This window comes from Lactuca virosa, chromosome 5 (assembly GCF_052849685.1).
Source record: "Lactuca virosa cultivar CGN04683 chromosome 5, Lactuca_virosa_CGN04683_v6, whole genome shotgun sequence".
In the NCBI taxonomy this organism is placed as follows: domain Eukaryota; kingdom Viridiplantae; phylum Streptophyta; class Magnoliopsida; order Asterales; family Asteraceae; genus Lactuca; species Lactuca virosa.
In genome coordinates, this window is record NC_136430.1 from 127261512 (window position 1) to 127287479 (window position 25968).

Genomic DNA, 25968 nt, shown 5'->3' on the forward strand with positions numbered 1-25968 from the left:
ATTCAGTGTGTGCGACCCCACCATGGCCACCACCTCGGTGCGGAAAGCACTCAGTCTCTCATCCATAAGCTCCAAGATACCCTCCTTGATCGTGCCGAAGATCACATGATTCTGATCCAGTATACTGCGCGTGATCTTAGATGAGATGAACTCCCTCATCTGGTCATCTACCTGCCCAACTCCCGAGCCCGAGCCTGATCCCTCACCGACGCCTGAACTGCTGACTGTTCTGGTACGTAACACCACCATTCTGAAAATACACCATAACAAACATCAGAATACTCATCATAACTTGATGGATCTAACATACTACAAGTTTCCTGGATTCATATCGACTTTCCATGATTCGAGTACGGATCCTCTGCTTTCAGTAGTAAGGGCCCATACTACCTTCCACATCTATCTGTACTTTCCTCAAGAACTGCCTTGACTCCACCAAGTCCCTTCTACTGCTACTATTGTTCTCATACTAATCTCATCCTAGGCTTGCCCTAAGGCAATCGCCAAACCACTCTCCGCCATCATTTGCATAAGAAGTCCCTACTATCTCCCCTAACTACCTCGCGAATACCATTACATATCACTAAGACTAGATAATTCTTCGAATGAGAGGTTCTAACCTACAACGGTTGGACTAAAAAAAGAGCTGTGAAATAGAGCTAAACCTAAACTTCTGAAATTATTTAGTCCTTGCAGTATGTAACTTAACATATTCGTTTACTAGTTAGCTAAAGATAAATAAAACTCCTAAAAGCACAAAGCAAGCAGCATTCGAGAATTGAGTAAACATAATCAAGCATACTCTAATCAGGCCATCATATCACTAGCTAATCAGTACTAGCATACAACTCAATAAGCTCATATAGCAGGCACATAAGGCATCCTTCCTAGATCCTTAGCCCTTACTAGCATGCAGTTCTCATACATATATAACAGGAACATAAGGCATCCTTCCTAGATCCTTATCCCTAATCTAGCATACAGTTCTCATAACATATCATAACATAAACTTGTATGGGTAATTTGGGAGTACTTACTTGAGCTCAACTGATTGCATGCACCACACCCTTTTCTCTTTTCAAAGTTCTTTTCTCTTTTAAAAATGCTTTTCAAAATTCTTTTTATAATAGTGATTTTTCTTTTGAAAATTTTCATACCAAGTCCTCAGTTTGAGTTCAGACACACCCGAGAGTGTGCCTGAATCCCTCAAACCAAGGCTCTGATACCAACTTGAAACATCCCAAAAATACAGTCCAAAATTTTCGTTTTTAAATCATTAAAAACCATAAATATCATCATCATATAAAAAACATAAGTCGTGTATCTCAAAAATATCATAACAACTGTCAATGTATCCAAATCATATATCCAACATCAGAGTAAATCATCCCAGGCTAAAAGCTGTGGTGTGTGCCATGCAGTCAACCCGAGCTCTTCCCTTTGCTAGTGGAAGTACCTGAAACCAAAACTGTAAACTGTAAGCACGAAGCTTAGCGAGTCTCCCCAAGCTAACTCATACATACACATAATCACATAACTTGGTCCTAGGCCACTACATCGGGCCCCGCCCGGCATCGGATGAATCCGGCATCGGGCCCCGCCCGACATCGGACCGAAGTCCAGCATTGGGCCCCGCCCGGTATCGGACCGAAATCCGGTATACATGTAACATATCAACAAGCATATATCATAAACACATATCATAAACATATAAACATTCCTCGGGATTCCCCGACATCGGACCGAAGTCCGGAACACATAACACATAACATATAAGCTACACCTTCCTCGGGCTTGCCTTGAAATCTGACCGAAGTCCCGAACACATAACAAACACATGCAAAAATCACGAAGACATCAAGCATACAAACATTCCTCGGGCTTGCCCCGGTATCGGACCAGATTCCGGAAACATACAATCTACATCAGGCTAACCCCGACATACACTAACATACATAAACAGGCCGACCTTGGTGCCTTAGACCCGTTCCTATAGGAGAAGACTCGCCTCGTAAAGCTGACTGTGAAATCTCACGGTGAGGAATATATGATAGCTGCTCCAACGACTCCCCGACTATCATGGTCACAATAACACTTAGTCAAAACTCTGATAATCCTTCTTAGGGTAAAATGAGCATTCTACCCCTGGTCAAAGTGAACATTCTGGTCAAATTCAAAGTCCTGGTTTGACCCAACTCGCCGAGTTGACTTATCAACTCGTCGAGTTCTATTAGACAAAATCCCTGAAATCGCGATCCAACTCGTCAAGTCACCCCCTGACTCACCGAGTTCCCTGGCTACTCATAGTCACGATTTAGCGAGTCAACTCGTCAAGTCATCCTCAGACTCGCCGAGTCCTACCAAATCTGACATCGGGAAAACTCATCTCAACTCGTCGAGTTCCTCCATGAAATTAACGAGTTCCCCTGTCTGTTTGGGCCATCATAACGGATTCAGCCCCTACACATCAAATCTACATTTCTTGCTTCTCATACATACTGAAAATGTCCATTTAACGGTAAAGTTTCCAACTTTACCCGTTAATACCCTCATATGAAGGGTTTGGCTCAAACCCTAACTCTCTAGAACTTGGATCTTTGTCCATAAGCCATTTATTCACCAAACTAACATATACAAACCTAGATCTAGACTCAAGGCACTCCATGAACACGTACAGTCTTCACATTTTCCTCCATGCATGGCCTTTTGGGCCCAAAAGGCCAAATAGACATCTTAGGGTTTGCATGAAGGCTTCCAATGGCATAAAGTTTGCACCTTTATGCCATAGCAACCCTTCAAGGTCCTAAATCAGGAAGATTACCCACTTGGGCCGTCCATTCCCCAAAGGGTCAAGGTTTTTGGATCAAAACCCCATAGAAATGAAGATGAGTAGATCTAAGGAAGCAATAAGCAAGGATGAATCTTGTTTACCCGACAATACTGCAAATAAGGTGGAGTTTCTGGATCTACTAGCATCTCTTTGGTTCCTCAAGCTCCTCCTTCCTTCCTCAAGCGTCAAACACAGAAGATACACTCAAAATGGCTCAAAAGCTCTCAAGATGCACTAGGGTTTTGGGTTTTAGGGTTTAGGACTTGGATACTGTAAATAAGGCTGGCATAAAGGCAATGAGATATTCAAGCTCCTCCTTCCTTCCTCGTCGAGTAGGTCCCTGAACCCGCATCCCATAATATTACCTACTCGACGATTTTAGGCATCCAACTCGTCGATTTCTCATATAAAGTTGAATAAATTCTTTATTTAAAATACATACCATGACCCGGCGTTACATACAAGTTGGTATCAAAGCCTTCGTATTGAGGGATTCGGGCACACTCTTGGGCATGTCTAAACTCAAACTGAGGAATTTGTAATCTTTTTGAAAGAAAATTAATTTTCTAAACGATTTTATAAAGAAAAGGGGTGCAATGCATACAATCAACCAAGGTCAAGTAAGTATTTCCGGGAATACACATACATGATGCTATGTTTTATGTTTTGAGAATTGCATGCTAGATTAGGGATAAGGATCTGCTCATGATTGCATGATAGAATATGTGGCATTGAGTTGGGTTTTAGTTGGCATTGTGATTCAAGTGAGTCATTTCACAATACTCGTGGGTCGAAGGCACCAATTCCGACCCACTAGATTATGCTATGTCGGAAGACCAGGCGGTGGCCCCTAGAAATTGTATGCAAGACTTGGATATGGCTCCCAGAAAATTGAATACAAGACCTGGGTCTGGACCCTGTCACTTATATGTAGGATGCTAGTTGTCTTTGCGGCTGCACAACAACTTCCTTAATTGGTCTAGGGTTGAGGATTAAGGTTCGATTTTTTATCAGGATATGTGATCACGGCTATGATTAGGGATTTGATAGCAGTATTAGAAGTTTTTCATCTGCACAAGAGGAATTCTTAGTCCTAATTAGTATTCAGGATGTTTTGGCAGGGTCGTCGGGTGTGGCAAATTAAGTTGTAAGGAATGATTTCGAGGACAAAATCTAATTTAAGTGGGGGAGAGTTGTAACACCCATATTCCATAATGGTTTAACTTTATATTTATCAAGGACTAAATATGGAGTTTTGGAAAAAAAAACTCTGTGCCACGACGTGGTGCAAGGACGCTCAAGACATGGCATCGAATATATGATGACATGTTTTATTGTATCATCACGGCATGGCATCAGGGTGCCACGACATGACAGTTTTTCTGACCCAAGCCCATGATTCTTTTAGGGTGTCTTCCATGTATAAACCTCTCTACTTTGAACCTTGGGTTCCTTTTCAGCCTATGTCACCCTTCCAAGCTCAAAAAACTCTAAACCTTGCCTACCTTTTTGAGTGTTGAGCTCTTTGTGGTGCCTTGTTGCATCTTGAAGGAAGAAGAAAAAGGTGTTAGCCCAAGGATCAAGCACCAACTCCTCTCCATCTTTGGAATCACTCTCTTAACCATTTTTAAGTACTCAAGTTTCTATCTTGATGACACTTTGGTTGTAGATCTAGTTTCTTAAGTATATTTTGGTTCATATGAAATGTTTGCTTGGTTTGAAGAGATAAAGGTTGCAACTTTATAACTCTTTTGAGTCCCATGAACAACATATCTTGTAGATCTAGACTTTGGATGGGGTTCTGGACCTCGCATGAGTTTTTGGTCAGTTTTAGCTCTATTTGACCTAAAATGGATTCTAGACATGTATTGGAAATGCATGTCTATAAAGCACCCACCTTTATGTTAAATCTCATATTGGTAGTTCTTCAGTATTGGTTGGGTTAAGTACTTTTCGTATTAAAGGATTAATGGTTAAGTCCTTGTTGTATTTTGCCTTATTTGGACCTAGGGTTTGAGATCGTGATTTATTTGGGTGTCTTAATGGATAGAGTTGGAATATTTATCCATTTCGACTATAAAATGGACGAGATATGAGCTTTATAGCTCTTAGAATTGAAGAAACCAGATTAACCCATTAAGTTGTTAGAAAGATAGTGCTCACGGCATGGCCTTAGGTCGCCACGGCATGGTGACTAGGAAACACCCGACCGTATTGTTGTATAAGGGCCACAACATGGCCATGGATTACCACAACGTGGCGGTTGACTGTTGAATTTGACTGTTGACTTTTTTGTCGGGGTTGACATTTGGCCAAATTTCTATTTTTAGAAGGTAGACTTAGGGTTTACCTTGTGTGGATTATTCGGAAGTGTTTAGTACCAATCTTTTAATGGTGATAGTTGTTAGTTATAGTCGGCGCGACATTGAGTTGGGTTTTAGTCGGCTTTATGATTCAAGTGAGTCTCTTCATAGTACTTGTGGGTCAAAGGCACCAATTCCGGCCCACGAGATTATGTTATGTTGGAAGGCCAGGTGGTGGACCCTAGAATCTGTAGGAAAAGAACTAGATATGGCTCTCAAAAAATTGTATGCAAGACTAGGGTTTGGACACTGTCAGTTATATATAGGATGCTAGTTATTTTTGTTATACTTACATGGAGGACCATGAGGTGGCTCTTGGCACTTGTTTGTAAGACCTGGGTTTTTGCCCTGATTTGGCAAAGAAAGACCATGAGACGGTTCATGGCATGATAGTAATTATAATACTATGGTTGACATGTTTTAGTCTCTATTTTATGTATGGTATAGGGTATTTCGGGGAACTCACTAAGCTTTGTGCTTACAGTTTTATGTTTGTTGTTTTAGTTACTTCCGGTTCCAAAAGAAAGGGCCCGACGTGACTACACAACATCACCCAGAGTTTCTCCACATTGCTTATTTATGATTTTTACTCTGATGTTTAAATGATATAATCACTTTGATTGGTTTTGCATTATCACATTTGTATGGTTTATTCCTTTAAAAAGGAAAATTTTACTCTGAATTTTTGGGATGTTACATTATTCCTCTGTTCTTCCTATTTCTTCAAAAACAAATCTGCCACCCCCTATGAGCGGACCCCTACTCGAAGGAAAACTTACGATGCATCGAAGAAGAGCACTCCGCTAGTTATTAGCCATGGGAAACTAGGATCCATGGGATCCCAGAGTCTTCTTACCTCGATCTCAAACAGCAAACTCTTTTCTGTGATGAAGATGTTGACGCAATAGGTGGCTCAACAACAGGAAGACAATAAAACACTGCTCAAGGAGGTGGAAAGGATAAGGGCAGAGATCCGTAAATCCCAGTAGGTGACACCCTCAATCTTGCAGCCCAAGATCCTGGATTTCGATAACACAAGGTCCTCAGGGAAACGTCCGAAAATCATAAATCCGAAATCTGTTGCTACCCAAACTGGGGGCGCAATCCCAAACTTCCGAACTCCTATGATCTAGGATCTTCACGAAACTTTCAATACCCCTAATAAAAGAAATACAAGTAACATTTTTAAATGTAACGCTTTTAATACTAACTCTATTAATCTTGATGTATGAATAAGTCCAATCATGGCCAAAGAAGTTCAAGAACTAAGAAAAATGATCTCGAGTGTACTGAGGGTGGTCCAACCTATATCGGAAGTATCCCCCACCAGTCACATGATCTCAAGGTTTATCCCCTCACATTGAAGTTCCAAAGCGCTTCGAAACTCCCAGCATGAAACCTTAAAATGGAACCACGGATCTTGAGGAACACATAACACAATATAGAGAGAATGGAATTCATCCCTATTCCTTCACACTTAAAGGAAGCCTGTTTATGAAAGGGTTTTGGCTCGACTCTTACACGATCAACCTTGAAATGGCTTCTCAGTGTTCCTCCTTATTCTATTACCTCTTTCGCTCACTTAGTTAATCTTTACAATAATCAGTTTTCTTGTAGTAGGATATTCGAATGGATCACTAGTGATCTATATTGAGTGGTACGGAATCCTAAAGAATCCCTTAGGGCCTTTATAAGGAGATTTGGTAGGGAAGCGTTGAACATACCAAACTGTAAGGTTCGAAATAGATAGTGAGGTGTCGAAGTACTTTTAGGTCTGGTTAGTGTCGAAGTCGAAGTTGAGTACTTCAAATGTATGTATTACATAAGGCATTGTTAGAGGTCGAAGCTATCATGTCTAGCCCTTATGTATTTTTTGTATGCAGCTATTACTCCCTATAAATAGCGGCTGGTATAGGAGTCGAGAGTACTTTTGGGGAGCGTGAGCACCTTACTCTTTCTGTACTCTTGTATTCATTCAGACGGAATTAAAGAACCAAACAGATTATATTTACATCTTTGTTCTTATCACATTTAGTTTTTAATTTTGTTATTAATATTCGATTCTAACTCACTACATTTGGTATCAGAGCAGGATACAGTCAATCTGTTTCTGGTTTTCTCGTCTTTTTCAAAAGTTTCGAATTGTTATTTCCAATTCAAAACATTTCCGCACTTTTGATTAAGAAAACTAGTTTTATTTGAGTGATTTGTTACGATTCTACAAACATTTGATTGATCAAGTGTTTTCTGAAGAATTTCTGTAAGATTCATCTGTTAGATCTCCTTTTCTGAAGCTTTTCGTGATTACAATCCGTACAAAAATGGCGAATTTCAACATGAACACAATGTCAAGCTATTTTCATCTGCTTGGATCTTCCACTAAGATTCCAATGCTTAATCCAGAGTTCTATGAGCAACTGGTAGATCGCATGGAGGATTACCTCAACGGTATTGATGAGGATCTATGGCGATGTATCACTTTGGGAAATTACCGTCCATACATATTTGCTCAAATCAGAAATTCTGGTTTGACTTCTGGTATGGCATCTCAAAAAGATAAGTGTGAAGTAAATGACAAAAAATGTTTGCGTGAACTTCACATTTCTCTTCCACCGGCAATTTACAATTTTGTCCAAGGTTTCAAGACGGCTAAAGAGAGTTGGGATACATTGAAGGAAAAGTATCAAGACAGTGAGAAGATGAAGAAGTGCTTGGTGAGGTAGTGTTTTCTAGAACTTGGAGAATTCAAGAAAAAGTAAGGAGAAACCATCGAACTCTACTACGATCGTCTCAATGAGTTGATCTTCAAATGCAACCGTTATGGAGTTACACGTTCCACACTTGAATACAATATTACATTCTTAATGGGACTTCGAAAAGAGTGGAGGAATATCAGCTTGATGATAAAGACTCGGAAATGCTTCGATGGCTACTCATTGGCAAGCTTGTATAATGTTCTCAAAGCTCATGAGAACGAAATAAATGAGATAGCTGAAGAAGGAAATATGAATCTGGTAGGTCCACTGGCATCGATGTTGAAGGTGTCTTCGAAGGATTCTGAGATCGAGGCTATTGAGAATGTAGGTTCTGAAGATGAAGGATTCCAGATGAATTCAGAGGATGAAGTTGTGGCGTATTACTCCAACAACAACGTGAAAACGTTTTTTTAAGAAGCCATCCAATCTGAAATACAAACGTAACAGTGAATTCAAGGGAAACATCTCATCTGGGTAAGCAACTAGAGTGGAGTCGAAGGAAGATAAGAAGGAGAGCAAGATTGTTGTTGAGAAAGCAGAAAAGAAGTTGAAGGGAGATTTTGGGTTCGAACGTAAATTTCTATAATGGTGCGAACCAGATGGCAGTAGATTGCCTATTGAGAAAAAGAGAGGAGAAGAAGGAGCGAGTCAAAGATGAGGCGTATTATGTCGAAAGGATGGAAGAAGTGAGAGGTAAGACAAAAGGTTTGTCTCTGGTTGCGAAGGGAAGTGTTGATGGGGATGGAACCTACCAAATTTGGTCGTCTGGTTCCGATGATGAAGAGATGAGGAACCCCACACATAACGTAATATATGCAAGGTTCTAAGAGGACAGTGCTGAAGAGGAGAATGTGACTGGGAAATGCTTTGTGTCAACATGAGCAGACAAATCTCCTACGACATCGAAGGTACATGCTCTTCTTGAATGTTTTAATATTCCTTTGAGTTCTTACCTTAATGTTTTATCTGACTTTGATGATACTCTTTCTTATGTTAATTACATGCTTAATTATGTTAGTAGCGAAGCTGAGAAATCAAAAACTTTGTTGCTAGGTACTCAGAAACAATTGGAGTCTAAGAGAAGTCGAATAGATAGTCTAGAGTTACAACTGAATAGTGTTACTATAGATAGGGAGTTTGTTAGAGAAGAAAATGTTATGTTAATGAAACAATGTAATATCTACTGTAACAGTGCAAAAAGATTGTATGCTAAACTTACTGATCTTTATTATTCTTCTGAAATAAGTAAAGAACGACATAGGAAGTTATTTCCTTTCTTGGTTTACGAAAGAGAGAAAATAGATGCAACTTCCTATGATTATGAGAAGAAAATCTCAGAATTCAACAAAGTCCCCAATGATTCTTATGCTTATGGGATTGTTAGAATTGATGAATGTTTGAATGCTAATGAATTAGTGTATATTTTGAATGAGACTCTTATCAAAACTGAACAAAAATTTTGAATATGACTGAGACTTCGACTTTAGACTCTTAACAAAATTTTGCTGATATTGAAGATGATTCTAACAATATCAGTGAAATTGAGGAAGAGGATATTGTTGACTATTCTTAATTGTCTGTCATTAATGTCACTTCGATGTCCAAGGGTAAAGAAATCTGTCATGATTCAATGGATAAGGTTAACACTGACCAACCCTCTACATCGAAAGTTCATGAATATGATCATGTGGTTGTCGAAGATTGTGAGCCTGATAGTGATGATGATGACATTTCGATTGAAACAACTATTCCTGGAGTTGTTATTGAACAGGTTTATGACGAAACAAAATAGTTCGAAAAGGTGATGAAAAAAAAGGTTCCTCATTATCTTGAATTCATCTCAGTTTTCTATCCTAATTTCAAATGCACTGATGATGTTGTGTTCCCTAATCAAGTGTTCATTACCACTGAAAATGGTGACAAAGTAAATCTAGAAATCAACAAAATTGTTGAGGAAGACAGCAAAACTGCAACACAAGAAGGGTTTTTCTCTAACCAAAGCACAGTCAAAAATACCCTAAACAAAAACTCAGTAACTTTTCAAAGACAAAAACTGAAGCGAGCTTGGGAAATTAAATCAAAAAATTAGAAGTTGATAAACAACCAAATGAACCAGTTTTGAAAACTCGAAAACCAAAAACACAAATTTTCAATGAGAATGTTCAAAAAGTTGCAAAAGAGGAAGGAGTTTCTGTTGGGTTTTATGTACTCTAACATCCCTATGGTGTACATACAACCCTAATGCTTTGGATCTAAGTTTTATCTAGTTATACATGCAATAAAATTATCCAAAGAATGAATCCTACAACTAACATACAATTTGATATTTGAAACATAAAAACCAGTTGGAAGATTACCTCTATATTGTAGCTTGTAGAATTTGGCCTTTCAAGAGCTTAGCACCTCAAGTGTGATGCCTCAAACAAGTCAAGAACACCATGAACAAGTGGAAGATGATGAGAGAGAGGTTGGGAGCATCAAAAACGGCTAGGATTTCACCTTGGAGTACTAGTGGCCGAGTTTGTAAGCTTAGGGGTTTAATTTGTAGTTTGGAATCCTTAGGGTTTCATACATAAAACCCCAAAACCTTTGGTAATCCAAAGATCCATATGATAGGCCCTTTGGACAAACTCTTCATGGACTTTCACATAGAATTACCCCATCACTAATCAACATGGATCATTAGCCCGAACTATAAATATTACTGATTTACCTAATCAGTCCCCGTAAATTTAATCAGTCTCTTTTGATCACTAAATTAGTTCTTGATCAGTACCAATTAAATAATATGATTTCTCAATATATTATTCTTATAATATATTAATAAATCACAAATAACCTTTTTCTCAAATATCCATCCTATCAAATTGTTCTTGTCACACCCCCGAACCGGGACGTCGGAAACGTCCGGGGGCGGGTGACTTCATCTTGTAATATCATAACAATTGAATATGAATAAAAAATAGCAACCATCATCATCATACATTAACGATATCAACATGCATTGTTTACATCATTGTGTTTGTTTACGAAATACATCCAAAATAACATAATGTATGATAATTCAAAAATACAACAAATATCCAAATTTCCTTAGCTGCGCACCTGCTTATTGAGTTCCTGAGAATACAATTCGTTTTGAAAAGCGTCAACATAGAATGTTGATGAGTAGCATGTTTGTAAGAAATCTTTGTGGTGGTTTTGTAAACCTCCAGAAAATCAAATTTTTTCTTGTAAAAATAGTTTGTAAGTCTCGTTTCAAATCATGTATAAATGCATGTGTATTCTTCGTTTATCTTGTTTGAAAATGTATAGAGAGTGATTCCCAGAAAATCCTGTATTTTCTTTCATACGAAAATTGTGGTCTTAAACCCTAAGACCCGAGTAGTGAAATTAGATGCAAAATAATCGACGCATAGTTTCGTACTTCGTAACGTGAGTAGAGTATATGTATTGCGTAAATTTTAATATAATATTGTTATTCTCTATGTGAGTCGTTAAAACCATACTAATATGACAAGAGCGCTTGTCTTGACGTTCTTCAGGCGTCGGTTTCTAAAGATAATTGTCACCCTAGACTGGCTTGTCTAACAAAGTCGGTTTAAGAAAATGTTGACAAACAAATTTAAAAGCAGGTTATTCCCATAAAGAGGGTATTCTGAAACTAATCAAAAAACCTGCTCATAGACCCTGTCATACTCCTGAACGACCAATTCTTGAAGCAGCTCCTGAAGAGCCTTTTACTTCACCGAAGGAGGTATCTGTCTCGAAGGGGATAAAGAAAATTCACAAACCTCAACTCAATAGAAGAGGTGTGCTCATTCGCGAATTTCCAGCTCCAGTGTCCCCTGCTTCGAAGAAAAGATAGGTTCGTCAAATGGTCAAGAAGATCACGAAGAATAAGTGACAAATGGCTGATCCACTTGATGAATTGGTTGTGGAAACTGATCTTGACAGTGGCAGTGAACGGTCACCTATTCAGCATGATATTGGGTTCGAGACACCTCAAAGGGACTCTTCGGTTAAGTTGAATTTTGAGGATACTGGAAGTCTTGGTAGCCATGTACACGTATCTCATACAGATACAACCACCAATTGGGTGAATCTCCAACTTCTACAATCCCTACGAAGGCAGTTGTCATACCAACCGAGGTTTCGGTGACTGAATCTGTTACAGAGGAGGTTCGAACCTCAGGCATCCCTATGAACATATCTGATATGGACATAAATGTCACTATGGGTGAAGGGATGATGCATAATGAAGCCCAAGGTACATCTTCTATTAAAACTTCTTCTATTCCAACCACACTCATTCTATCCTTAACCATCGAAAACACCCTTGTCGATACTTCAACTTCTTTACCACGATTTTCTTCTCCTATGCCATCCTCATTACCTGCTTCTACCATTTCACCCACTTTTTCAAACATCATGCATCAACCAATTACATCACTTTTCTCTTCCCAATCAACTAAAGGTGAAAAGTCAGTTCCGGAAGATAAACATGATGCTCATGATGTGATGGTATCCTTTACTAAAATATTGTTTGATCCTAAAGAAGAAAATATTCCGGATCATATGCTCATGTCAGGAAAGCATTTTAAAATTCTCAATCAAAATCTGAATTCATTATTACAAATTCAGGTCGATACAGGGGGTCGAAGTTTTGTTTCTTGGTGGTTGTCGAGGCCAACAAAATAAATACCCTAAATATTACACACTAAAATAGTGTATAGCGGTAAAGGGATCGTATCCACGGAGATTGGTTCAATTTAAATCTCTGTGTAGATCACTTGTTCAAGTACTTATAAAACAAGAGTAAAAGTAAAATGAGGGGGTTTAATTCTTTTTGATTGCTAGAGAAAATTAAAACTAAGCTAGAATGTAAATATGACAAGTAAACAAGTAAAAGATTTGATTAAATTCAATGAAGTGAAGTTGGTTGATTTTGGGATACACTACATGGATGACATAGTTGACTTATCATTAGACTAAATGGAACAACACTTGTGAATTAGTTTATCTTGGCTATAGCAATCCATAAACACAAATTACATCAACTCTTCATTGATATTAAAATGGTTAGAGGAGCTCTTAACACATTTCCTTAATTAAAGTCACAAAATCAATAAAGCATACAATCTTGTGAAAATCAATTAGCTTTAAGTTCTAAGATTTACCAAGTCGAAAAGATAATCAAATGCTTACATTATCATTATGGAGGAAACATTTCCATGGTCTAAATGAAATGAAAACAAACATATAAACCATTTGTTGCTTACTAATTTGAGGGTCTATTACTTAACCAAGAAATTAGTCAACAAAAATAAGCATTCATTCATCAAAGCTCATGATCAAAGATAAATAAACACAAGAAGATGTTTGACTAGAAAACATTTCCATAAATTTCAAACACAAGATAATATGAAGTCTTCAAAGCAACTAATCATCCATGGGTTAAACCCTAATCAACCAAATGTGAATCTAGCCAAGCATGGCCAAAATAAAAGAAATACAAGATAGTTTTGACGTACCAAACATTGTTCTAGTTGCAAGAGGAAAAGAAATTACACCAATCTTCTAAATCTTCTAAATCTTCCAAAGCCTTCTTGAGAGCAAAAGGAGTTGTTCTTCAAAGTGTTATGTTGAGTTTTCTTCAAAAATCTCCAGCAAAAGAGGCCTCGTTTCCGGATTCAAAAGTTGGCCAAAAGTGTTGCAGCAACCTTCCTCATATAGCTCAAAACAAGAATTTTCGAAATTGCCCCTGCAAGGGGTTGCGCGACCCGCGTGCTGTTGCGTGGGTAGCCCACGAGCTGAGTAGTCTTTTGTGATTTGGGTTTCCAATGATTTAGCCCACTGGCCCAGTTCGAGTCCACTAAGCTTGTAGTCCATAATTCTTCATGTTTTCTTCAATTTAAGCCCAAGATGACTATTCCAAATGATCCATAGCTCACGTACTCGTCCGATCATTTATTCCCGCATGCTTGAAAAATTCTTCCATCCCTGTGCAAATTTAAAGTTTATTTCTTCCAAGCCTTCATTTAATAAGCAAGCCCACTCCAAGCATCAACTCCGTTATTATAAAGCCCAATATCCTTGACATCCTCTAAGTCCAATCGCCCTCCATACGTCCCGAACATTCCCGCTCCACTAGTCTCCATGAAATCTACAATAAAGCTCACGAAACTAGAAAGTACCTGAAATAGTCATAAAATAACAAAAAAGAAAATATGCATGAAAATTATCTAAATTATGAATGAAATATGCTAAAATAAACTATAAAAAGAAGTAAATAAAATGAAACTATCATTTCTGGTATTGAAGTGGATGTTATGCTTGAGTCATAAGAGAATCGATTGAAATTGAGTATGGAGCAGATTCAGAGGCAACATGAAGAGCGTTTGAAGCATCATGCTCGAAATTTTAAGTTTGAGGTTACTAAACTTCATGACATTGCAAAAGAACGTCATACGATTTTTGTTGAACAGGTTCAAAAGGTTGAGGAATCTGTAAATCTCAAAGTTGTTGAGCTAAAGTCAGAGTCTGACTCCAAGAAGATACCATGATTGAACAAGAAGAAAATTGTTCACCCAAAAACAGAGGCTAGGAAAGCTCTTGTGAAAGAAACTAGGAAAAGAAAAAACTCTAGGTTCCTTGAGAAATCCGATAAGAAAGTCCCTCAAAAAATTGTTCCATCTATCTACTAGGAATAACAACATGTTCATCCCAGTTAAGATTCTTAAGGGACCATCTATTCATGTTACCTTGGATACTCGTTCACCAAACCTGTCAATTTTGTGAATTCATCAATGAAAAATAAGTCACCTCAAAAAGTGTCTTCTTCAGTGTTCATTGCTACCTTGGATGGCATAATGTTCACTCCAAAACAATTTCCAAAAACCAATGTGCCTATGAGAGAAATGAACAAAGGAAAATATACTTGGAAAACAACTGATAAGATATCTTCAAAAGATTCAAATCTAAAATTTGAATGGAAAGTTAAAGAAAAAACTGCCCCTCTGAGTAATAAACCTCGAAACTTGGTTCATGTTGAACCACCTCGGAATTTGGTTCATTCTGAACTACATTGGAATACTGTTCCTCCAAGAAAAGAAATTGTCAAACAACCAAATATGGAGTATGATTTTTGGATCAATGAAAAGACAATGTCATTTTGTATCTTTCCAAAAGAGTCTCGGAAAGAGCACTCTGAGACACCACTTGTTCAGAGACTAAAAACAAAGTCTAAAGCCTATACTAAAGTCCCCAAGCCTAACTCGGAGCCAAAAAATTCCACCTCTCACTAATTTTGTAGGATTTTTGTGCTTCGGAACAAGATACAATATGGTATGTTGATAGTGCTTGCTCCATGCACATCACTGGGCAGAAAAACTTTCTGCGTGATTTAAAGCTTACTCCAAATGGTGGTTATGTTATATACGGAAACAACTCAAACTCTCAATATCGAGCTTATGGCGTCCTAACCAAAAAAAACTTTTTCTATCTTTAATGTTACCTAGTTGCTGATCTCAAGCATAATTTCATCAGTGTGTCCCAACTCACCGATGCGAATCGGAGGGTTGAGTTTTGTAAGAAGCATATCTATGTTATGATAGAAGATAGGAATGAATGTCTCCTCAATTCAGACCGCAACAAGAATATGTATCCTTTGGATATCATCATGATCATCGGGACGCCTCAACTGTCTCTCCTTTCAAAAGATGTTCCTGATGTAAGTTGGCTATGGCATCGAAGGCTTGCTCATTTAAACTTATAATACATGAATGATATGGTGTCTGGGAAAATGGTTCATGGTTTTCCACTCCTCAAGTTTGAAAATGATCATATATGCGCTGCATGTGAGTGTAGGAAGCAATCCAAGAAAGGTAATGTCGTTCTTAGTGAAAAGTCAATTTCAGATCCACTAGAGCTTTTTCACTTTGATCTTTGTAGGTCATTTCCTATTGAAATTTTGCATCACAAAAATTACATTCTTGTGATTGTTGAAATCTACACAAGATTCACTTGGGTTTTCTTTCTAATATTCAAATCGAAAACTGCTTTCGAACTCATTAATTTCATTAAGGGAATTGAGGTTCTCACCAGGCTACCGGTTAGAATAATTCGAAGTGAAAATGGTTTTGAATTCACTAATGCAATGATTGAAAAGTTTCTTACTAAAAAAGGCATTTAACAAAATGTTTATGCTCCTTACACCCTACAAAAAAATGGAGTAGTTGAAAGAAGAAATCGCACCTTAGTTGAAGTTTCTCAGTCAATGTTGAACTTCTCAAACCTTCCCCTTTCTCGTTGGGCTGAAGCAGTCTCAACCGCTTGCTACACTCAAAATAGAAGTATCATCAACCATCATCTCAACAAGACTCCTTATGAATCCATGAATGGTCACAAGCCGAGTATCTCATTCTTACACATCTTTGGATGTAGATGTTTCATAAAAAACAATTATGATCAACTCACAAAGTTTCAACCGAAGTCTGATGAAGCTATCTTTCTAGGATACTCAACTAAATCAAAAGCTTATCGGGTTCTGAATCGTCGTACCCATGTAATTGAATAAAGCTTTGATATCACTTTTGATGATAACTTTGTTCGTAACTCAGAACCAACTCATGTTACAACATACATAATGAAGTATGATGCTCCATTTCCTAGTTCTCCCAATCCTCAAGTTATCTATGAAGTTGATTTTGAAAGCTTGTTCAGACCAATAGAAACTGCCCTTGACTCGGAATCTTGATTAATACCATCTTCAAATCCCACTCATGTTTCTCACGAAATCTCTGGTCCGACCCCCACTCTTCCTCCATTTGATTATGAAGTATTTACATCTCGTGTTGAGGGGGAGAATACATCTGCTTCCATGCCTCAAGGTCAAGAAAGCAATCCAACCCTTGAATCAAATGTGGATGGATTCCAAGTTATAGCATATCAATTTGTTGAAGTTGATCCCATTCTGAACAACATTGAAGATGATGTCCACTTCTTTGAATTTCCAAATGAAGATGATGTTGATATATCAGGTTCAAAAGTTCAGGGGGAGCAACACAACCCCATTGTTGATGTCAGATCATCTGCTACTCAAAGAACTTCCGAGAATGCATATTCTGACTATGGATCATCCTCCAAGTCAAGTTATTGGAAATCTCAACGCTGATGTTTAAACTCGCCCTGCTACCAACATTCAAAATGAGTGTCACTTTTTGGCATTCATATCAATGGTTGAACCTAAATCCATAAAAGAAGTTCTAGAACATTCAAATTGGATTAGAGCCATGCAAGAAGAGGTATCAGAAATTAATAGAAATCAAGTCTGGACTCCCGTCCCTCCTCCTAAGGATCAACCTATTGATGGAACTCGATGTGTTTTCCGAAACAAGATTGACGATGTTGGAGTTATCATTCGCAAAAAGGCAAGATTGGTGGCTAAGGGATTTAATCATATTAAGGGTCTTGAATATGAAGAGACTTTAGCTCATTTTGACCGTCTTAAAGCTATCCGAATCATTCTTGCTTATGCTACTCAAAAGGCCTTTAAAGTTTACTAAATGGATGTCAAGAGTGCCTTTCCCAATGGTGAAATCGATAGTGAAGTCTATCTCCAACAACCTCCTAGGTTTGTAAATCTTTATTATCTGAATTATTGTTATAACTTTAGAAAGTTGTGTATGGCCTCAAACAAGCTCCTAATGCATGGTACGACACTCTCACTTATTTTCTCAAGCATTTAGGTTTTCAAAGAGGAATTCTCGATCCAACATTATTCTGAAGATTAAATGGAAAGCATCTCATGTTGGTGCAAATATATGTCGATGACATCATCTTTATATCAACCGATCTAATGATGGTTGTTGACTTTGCCAAATTGATGGTTAGTAGATTTCAAATGAGTATGAATCATAAATTAAGCTTCTTCCTTGGTTTGCAAGTCAAATAGACCAACAGAGTAATCTTTATCCACCAAGAAAAGTACATCTCCAAACTTTTGAAGAAATATTCAATGGACACCTGTGCTTCTGCTAAGGTTCCAATGGGTTTAGGGCAGAAGATCTTCTCAGACCCAACAGGTGAAGCTGTTAATCAAAATAATAATAGGGGAATAATTGGATATCTACTCTACCTTACAGGAAGTCGTCCATCATGTTCGCAACATGTCTGTGTGCCGGATTACAAGTTAATCCTAAGGTGTCACATATTTTAGATGTAAAGCAAATCTTTAGATACCTCAAAGGGACTAACAGTCTTAGAATTTGGTACCCAGAAAAATAGAGACTTCTCTTGCAATCTTATTTAGACTCCAATCATGGTGCACTTCAACTCAATCATAAAATCACATCTAGTGGTTGTCAATTTTTGTGTGGTAAATTTGGTTAGCTAGTCATCCAAGAAACAAAATTGCATCGCTCTCTACAACCGAAGTAATGTTGTTGCAAGTTGTACCTCTCAAGTTCTATGGATGAAGTCTCAGCTTTTGGACTATGGTTACCATTTTCAACAAATTCCTATCTACTTTGATTCTCATAGTGTGATACCAATTTCATATAATCCGATTTAACAATCATTGACTAGTCACATTAACATTAGGTACCATTTTATAAAAGATCATGTTCTCAAAGGTAACATCAAACTCATTTTTGTTCCATTAGAAGATGAAGTTGCTGATGTCTTTACTAAGGCATTAGACAAAACCAGGTTCAATGGTTTTCTGAACAAAATGGGAATGGTTATACTTGATCCTCAGTTCTTTCATGTTTATACTCTCTAATGGAAACATTATAAGTTAAAAATTACAAACCAAAATTTTTTATCTCAGAATTTTTTCTTCTCGGAATTGGAAGGATCATTTAATGTCTTTTTGTCTAACCTTTATTTTAGTTTTCAGTTTTTAGTTTGACTGGTTACTTTGTTACTCAAATGTTTGTTGCGATCAATTGTGATCCGTTGTGAGCGATCGCAAGCCATCAAATTCGTTCATGTTAAAACACCCTATTGCGATCCATTGCGATTAAGTGATCTGTTGCGATCAGTCGCAGTCCATCGCAAGTTAAAAAATTTGGCAAGATGATGTTAGAAGGAAAATATAATGGAAAGCGATTCATTGAAGACCCATTATGATTCATTGCGATTCAAGGAGTCGATTGTGTTGATGATGTTTGCTTCAAGTTAGTTGTGATTCACTATGATCAGTTGCGATCGTTCACAATCACTCACATCCCTCAAGTTTCATCCTCAAATTGCTTCTTGTTGCGATTGACTACGGTCCATTACGATCATTCAAAGTCTATCATAACATTGCATTTTTTCTTTATACCATTACAACTCATTACGATCCACTTACAACTCCTTAATCAGTCACAAGTAGTTCTGACTGATTGCGATCCATTGCGATCGTTCACAGTCAATCATAACACTCAAGTTTGCCTCTAAGTTATTGAAACTCATTGCGATCCACCTTAAGTGCTCCCGAAGATCCTATTCAACTTCGATAAATCACAACCAATTTGAAAATGTTCACTACATTACAAGCTTTTCCAAGATTCCACTTCAAGTTACCTCCTGCAATGCAATCTATCACAAGAATTAGTTATCTCGAAATTCCAATATGAGTTGGTAATGTTATTTCACTTCTTCTACTTTCTGAATTCTAATCCTTTAGATCTTTAAACTTCCAACTCTTTTTTTACTTGATAATATCTTCCATGCAACTTTTGTCTCTAATATCCATTCCTGAAGTTATGCCACTTCTTGCATCAATATCAAACAATAGTGAATGTTTTTCAATTTCTCAATCGATGTATTTTGTCATGGTATCTCGGAGTTTTATAATTCTAAGATACCTTTTATAAAAAGTTACATCGGAACATTTCCTTGTCCGAGACACACATAATGAATGTTATTTTAAAAGAAAATTGGTTAACCATTCACTTTTGAACTTTTCAACGGTTATATTTTCCTTGAATTCCATTTGGCATAACTTTTAATAAAGTAATAATTGTTTTTCAAAAAACTGAACTGACGCTTCTCTTCATCTCCCATCCAAGTCTAATCTCGGATGTACAACTAGCATATTAGATGGCTCTTCATAGCCTTTTCATTTAATGAAAACCCGTTTTCATGTTGGGTGTCATTATTGTACTCCTCGACCCGACCTGAAACACCCTCCTATATAAGGGTTTTGAATCCTATTTTCCCTCTTTACACCTCTTTTCATCTTCTTCCTCAGAACTTTTCTCTTTATTATTGTTCTTGGTTTTCTTCGAGCTTTCATCAATGGCTTCCAAAATTTCCCAAACCTACTCAAAGATCAAATCTTCCAAAGGATCAACTTCATCTTCTTCAACCGAACCCATTCTCTGAGATTCTACACAACTTTATTAACTAAATCCTTTTGATTATTATGTAACCATTAGAGTTATGGTTGAGTTCATCTCTCTTCATCCCATCTTTGTACCTCTCACTAAAGTTCATAGCGTAGTTTCCCTCTTCGGTTACTATTCGAAGCTTTTGAGAATAAGAAGTTTGATGATTGTGTTCTTCAATGCAATATCTCTGAAGATCTATTTGTTCCAATTACAAAAGACGTTTTTCTTCGTGCTATTAGAGTTTCTCCAAACCCTGTCGATTTCAAAGTTGAAAACCCCACTGCTGAAGAATTGAGACTTTCTCATTTACATCGGTTACAAAGGAGATTTCAAAGCTGTAGAATTCAAGAAGGCTGTTGTTCTTGGGCTATGGGCAATTTTAATGCATATGATGGTTCGAGGTTTATCCGGAAAGCATGGTAGTACCGACACCATGAGCAAAGAATGGTTGTATGTTGTTTATAAAATCTTCACAGGTCGAACCAATGCAGTTGATCTACCTAAAGTATTGAGGCAACACTTTGTGAAGTTTACAAAACGAAGAAAGATAAATGAAGTACTAAGTCCTTGATTTTGGGCTCTGACTCTACAACAACTCTATCATGATCATCACCAAGCCATTCGCTTTGCACCGGACTCCTTTGAGGTATTTTGCTCTTTCAAAGCAATTAAGTCTTATAGGATACCAAGTCAAGTGTCTTTTGGACCTATTCAACGACTTCCTCAACATATGCTAGATATAATTCCATCTGATTCGTCTTACAAAGTACTTCATCTTGAGACAACGGATTTGGTTGTCCCACCAAATCCTTCCCATGTATCAAATGAGAAGCCCTCATATGCGAATAGACCTCCAAAGAAGAAGATCGTTGTGAAGTGAAAAGAATCACTTAAGAAGTCCAAAGCCAAAAGAGAGCCAAAACTGGCAAGTCCTCTCAAAAGGATCTGCATCTCGGTTTCGCACCTAACTCTGGGTTGCAGCTTACCCCACATATCCACTCTTTTGATGCACCGATTGAAGTTTCAAAATCACTTACACACACTCACACGTAGTCACCACATAATCTACCCCCACCCTCTCAAAGGGTTGGTGTTGGTATTGAACAAACATCCTTGCACCCCCTTGAACACACTCACGTGTCATTTCACATCCACATTCTTCTTCAACACAAGCATAATTTGTGGACCCTGTCATAATTTCAAAACATTCAAAAATTAGAGTTATCCCTCCAACTTCGGAAGCCACAATTGAGCCGATATCCACCATGGAAAAAGGTTGCTCACGTTTTACTTCTAACAATTCGCAGACAGGGCACAACTTAAACATACAGAGCTAACAAGAGATCAAGTGGAGTATATCATTCTCCAAATGTGAACATGAGCACTTCGTACAAAACTCATTGCCAAACTACCAACTGAGTCCAAAGTTGATGCTCACTTGCTCTCTTACAAAAACAAAGCACCATTGACTCCTATTAATGAAGAACCTCCTCACAGCAACTCTCCTCCTCCAAATGAAAATGAGATTGCTTTTAAAGATAATAATACCTCTGTTGCTGCTCCTCGCACTCAAACTGCCCCTTGGTTCGTTCCACATCCCAAGTTCTTCATGACCTCATATTAACGTCTTGCTCGGAAGATATGAGCTTTGAAGATCAGGATGGTGATGAAGACAATCAAGCTCAAGGTGTTGATACTTCTCAAGGTTTTAAAGATGATGATGTGAATGTAAGTATCGACAACTCTTCCTCCAAAGAAAACATTGCAAATCCATTCACACTATTGGAACTCAGAGATAATGTTGAGAAAGTCGATTCCAAAGTCGTAACTGTCTCTTCCAAAGTCGCATCGCTTGACTCTAAGCTCGATTCGGTAATCAAATCTCTTTCAGAGATCAAAGCTACTACTCCTTTCGAAATCAACAAAGCAAATCAATTGGATCAACTCATTTCTCTTCATTTGAGTCGCACCTTGGAAGATGTTGAGCAATGATAGAAAGATAATCTTGATCATCACATATCCACTATCAACACAATGCTAAAAATTCATGACGCCGTGATTTCTGCTACCAATGAGCTCATCAAGCAGACTCATGTTCGTCATGAAGAAAAAATTCAAAGGTTGGAGAAAGAGATCAAACAAAAAGATGGTTTCAATATGATCATGTAAGAAGTTCTCATCAAAGTTATTTTCTTCGCTCAACATTTTGTTGATACTGATGGTTATTAGGGTTACAACTACAATGCTCCAAAATGAAAAACATTTAAACAATTCAAATGATTAGGGCACATGCAACCTAATAGGATCTACGTCTTTCACATATAGGCAACATACTATGAACTACAAAAACTTTCCTATGAAAAACTTATTCATAAAAAGAAGAAACTTACCTTGAATATTGTTATTGCAAACAATCTTGAATTCCTTCTTCAAAAACTTTTGGCAGCAAGCACCACAAGCGTCGTGACTCTAATGGTTCACACCCAAGAGTAGCAACCAAGGAACTTGAAGAGAGAGAGAGAGAGAGAGAGAGAGAGGAAAAGAGTAGGATTTCTAGCCATATCTTCTTAAGGAAGGAGAGTCATGAAAATATGAAGGGAATGGTCCTTTATATAAATGAGTTAGCTTAGCGCCAAAGCTAGGGTTTAAGGAGGAAACCTTAATCCCTTTGCTTGGTGACCAAGCAGCCCATTCACTTCTTATCCAAGCGCTTGGATGAAATTCCTTGGGCTTGCCCAAGTGATTTTTGTCCACCTCATCCAGTGAGGTCCATGGGCTCCTATCCTTATCTTTCAATAAATAACCAAACAGACCCTGCAGTATTAATTAATCCAATTCATCCAAAAATTAATTCTAATTAATTTCTGATTAATTATTAATTAAATAATACTATTTCCAATTAATATATTATTCTCATAATATATTAAAATATTATTTATTTTTATTTCTAATTAATTTATTATCCATATTATAAATTAATAAATCAGTCTCTCTCTCTCTCTCTCTCTCTCTCTCTCTCTAAAAGTTATCCTATTCAATTACTAGGTTTGAGGGTAACCCAAAAGGACTGTGCTACCATCAATTCAAGTTTATACCAATGGGCTTAGACACCTAATCCAACAGATAATCCCAGTCACAAATTCGATACTACGATGCTTGTCTTGGAAGAAACCCTTGACACCCTCAAAGCCCAAGCTACAAAAGTTGATGTATAGGATTCGCTTTCCAAGCAAATCAACATGAGCTTCCAACGGGTGTTTGAAAAACATGATGATCACAAGCCCACCTCATTGCTTGCATTGGAATTAGGTCCTTCTCATGCAAGAGGGGGAGAAATATGGAAAACTATCTCAAAATTCAAACTCTGAGATGAGACATCTGATGATGACATCGAATTTGTCAAAGAAGTTGCAGCTGAAGACGTGCTCATTGAAACTGAAGATGAATGAAAAAAATAAAGTGATGAAAACAATAAGTTGGAGAATGTGATTCTTGGACTTCAAGCAATTTACGAACAATTCCTCTCGGAAGATAAGACGATAACAGGTCCTCTGTGTGTTCGTTATCAAACCTTCTTGATTCATTCAAAAGAAGTGAGAAAAGGCTGAACTTCAATTGAAGATTGCGAATGATGCTTTCCAAGCTTCTTAACCGACTCCTCCTCTCTTTCATGTTCCAAAAATTGCATTTATTGATGATGGTCCTCTAACCACAAAACCTGACGACTTACCTGAGGAACCGTCGATCTCTCCTCCCTTCGAACTATTTATCACTCCAATCGTTCAACATTTCATCTCATCTACCTTACCTCCGAATCCTCTATCCAAAGACAAAGGCAAAGGAATCTCCTTGAATTAGGAATCAAAATAAGATTGCTAAGGACACTTATGGGGGTATTGTTAGTACATAAAAGTGCCTCTTACTCAATCCGAGATGTAAAGAGATTCCAAGATGACATAGCGATTCAGAGATGGATAAGTGATTTCGAGATCACTTCATGAAATTTCAGAAGTGAGATTCAGAGATGGAGAAGTGACTCTGAGTTCACTTCTTGTCCGAGATGGAATGTTATTATAGAGGTGAAGTGAAGATTAAGAGATCTAGATTCATAGACCAAGACTCGAAGATGACTAGTTTAGACATACATTGGACTGGAAATTTAGTCAACTTTCCCTGACAAGAAGAAAGTTCTTTTGGTTGTATTCCACATTCAGTATTACGTATGATCATAGAAAATCCACTTTATAAAGATTTTAGTTACTGATGCAAGTTTCTCTTAGTTCTATGTATTTATCTTTAGTTGACTCCTCAGCCTATAAAAGGGGTATCAATCTTGTACTGAACACATCTATGAGAAAGAACTCTTCACTTATCTCTTCTATAGAATTCTCCAATTCTCTCTCAAATTTCTATCAATCTTCTACCTTAAATTCTTCTTGTTCTTGACTTCTTAATTATTTTACTTTGATCTTACTTTGTTTTACTTAATCTTCTTGAATGCTTTGTTAAAGTTATTTATTTCTAGTCTTGACTGGTTTAATCATAATTGACTGATCCTAATTACAAGCAAGCATTGATATTAAATATTAACTCAAGATTTGTGTTTGCAAACCTTGTCTGCACATTTAATAGAGAGTGTCAATCTCTCACATGAAGTAGGTGGTGGTGGTGGTCCTAGTAGAACAGCTGTAATAACAATGTGTGTTGTCGAACTCCCATCACCCATGTTAACATTTACATCCTTATTAGATAAGTTCCCCTTGATGTTAGAAGTTTCGTCCTCCTCCATATTGGACTTGGAATGGGAAACCCATGGTGGTATGATAGTAGTCTACTCAGGGAGTGATGTGATTGTTTGTTCACCGGAATTGATGTTTGCGTCCATAGAAGATATGTTCGCATTGACATCAGGAATACTTATCTTCTCGAAAATCGATTTGACAGAGGTATCCTTCCTTGTGAAACATGAAACGAACCTTGCATCACATCTTCAGTTGCTTCACTGTTGTAATCAGGTGCAACTATAACATTTTTCATTGGTGTGTCAACAAGTGCAGGCTTAAACTTCATCAATCTCTGAACAACTTCAAACACCTTTCGCTTCTTTGTATCTGGAGAATCGGGAGTAGAAACACCGTTGGAACACCTCGCTTTGTCACCTTCATCTCTAGCTTCTTAGACTTCTTAGGAACAATCTCTTCAGTAGGATTTTCACCCTCTTAAGTAAGAACCTTTTTAGTGACCTTCTTAGGAAACTTCTCAGGTTGCTTTTCCAATCCACAAGCTATAGATTTCTCAAGAACAAATTTCCTAGTTTTCTTAAGAACACCTTTTCCTTACTTCTTAGCCACAGTTTTTAGAGATACCTCCTCATCAACGACTTTGAGTTTTGCAACTTGCTTCTTCTTCTTCTTACCCTTAGCTTCTGTCACACCCCCGACCGAGGCGGCGGAACGCGCCGAGCTGTGCGATTAAGTTCATGGATCACAGGCAAATTGAATATATAACACAAGTACAACAATAAACAAAATAGCATTCATGTTCCATCTTGATATTTGAATACAATGTTTTTACAAATAATAATAATACATGAATTACCTTAACAGATAGGCAAATAAGATACAACAGCAAGTAAACTA

General features: G+C 37.6%; 1 protein-coding gene across 1 annotated transcript; it reads left to right on the plus strand.

Moving 5' to 3' along the window:
* The first annotated feature begins 17185 nt into the window (after nucleotides 1-17185).
* LOC145111724 (putative mitochondrial protein AtMg00820) lies at nucleotides 17186-17736 on the plus strand. Its single transcript, XM_079047976.1, has 2 exons — nucleotides 17186-17506; nucleotides 17626-17736. Exons 1-2 carry the CDS (start codon nucleotides 17186-17188, stop codon nucleotides 17734-17736), a joined length of 432 nt encoding a protein of 143 aa, XP_078904102.1.
* Nucleotides 17737-25968: the final 8232 nt, after the last annotated feature.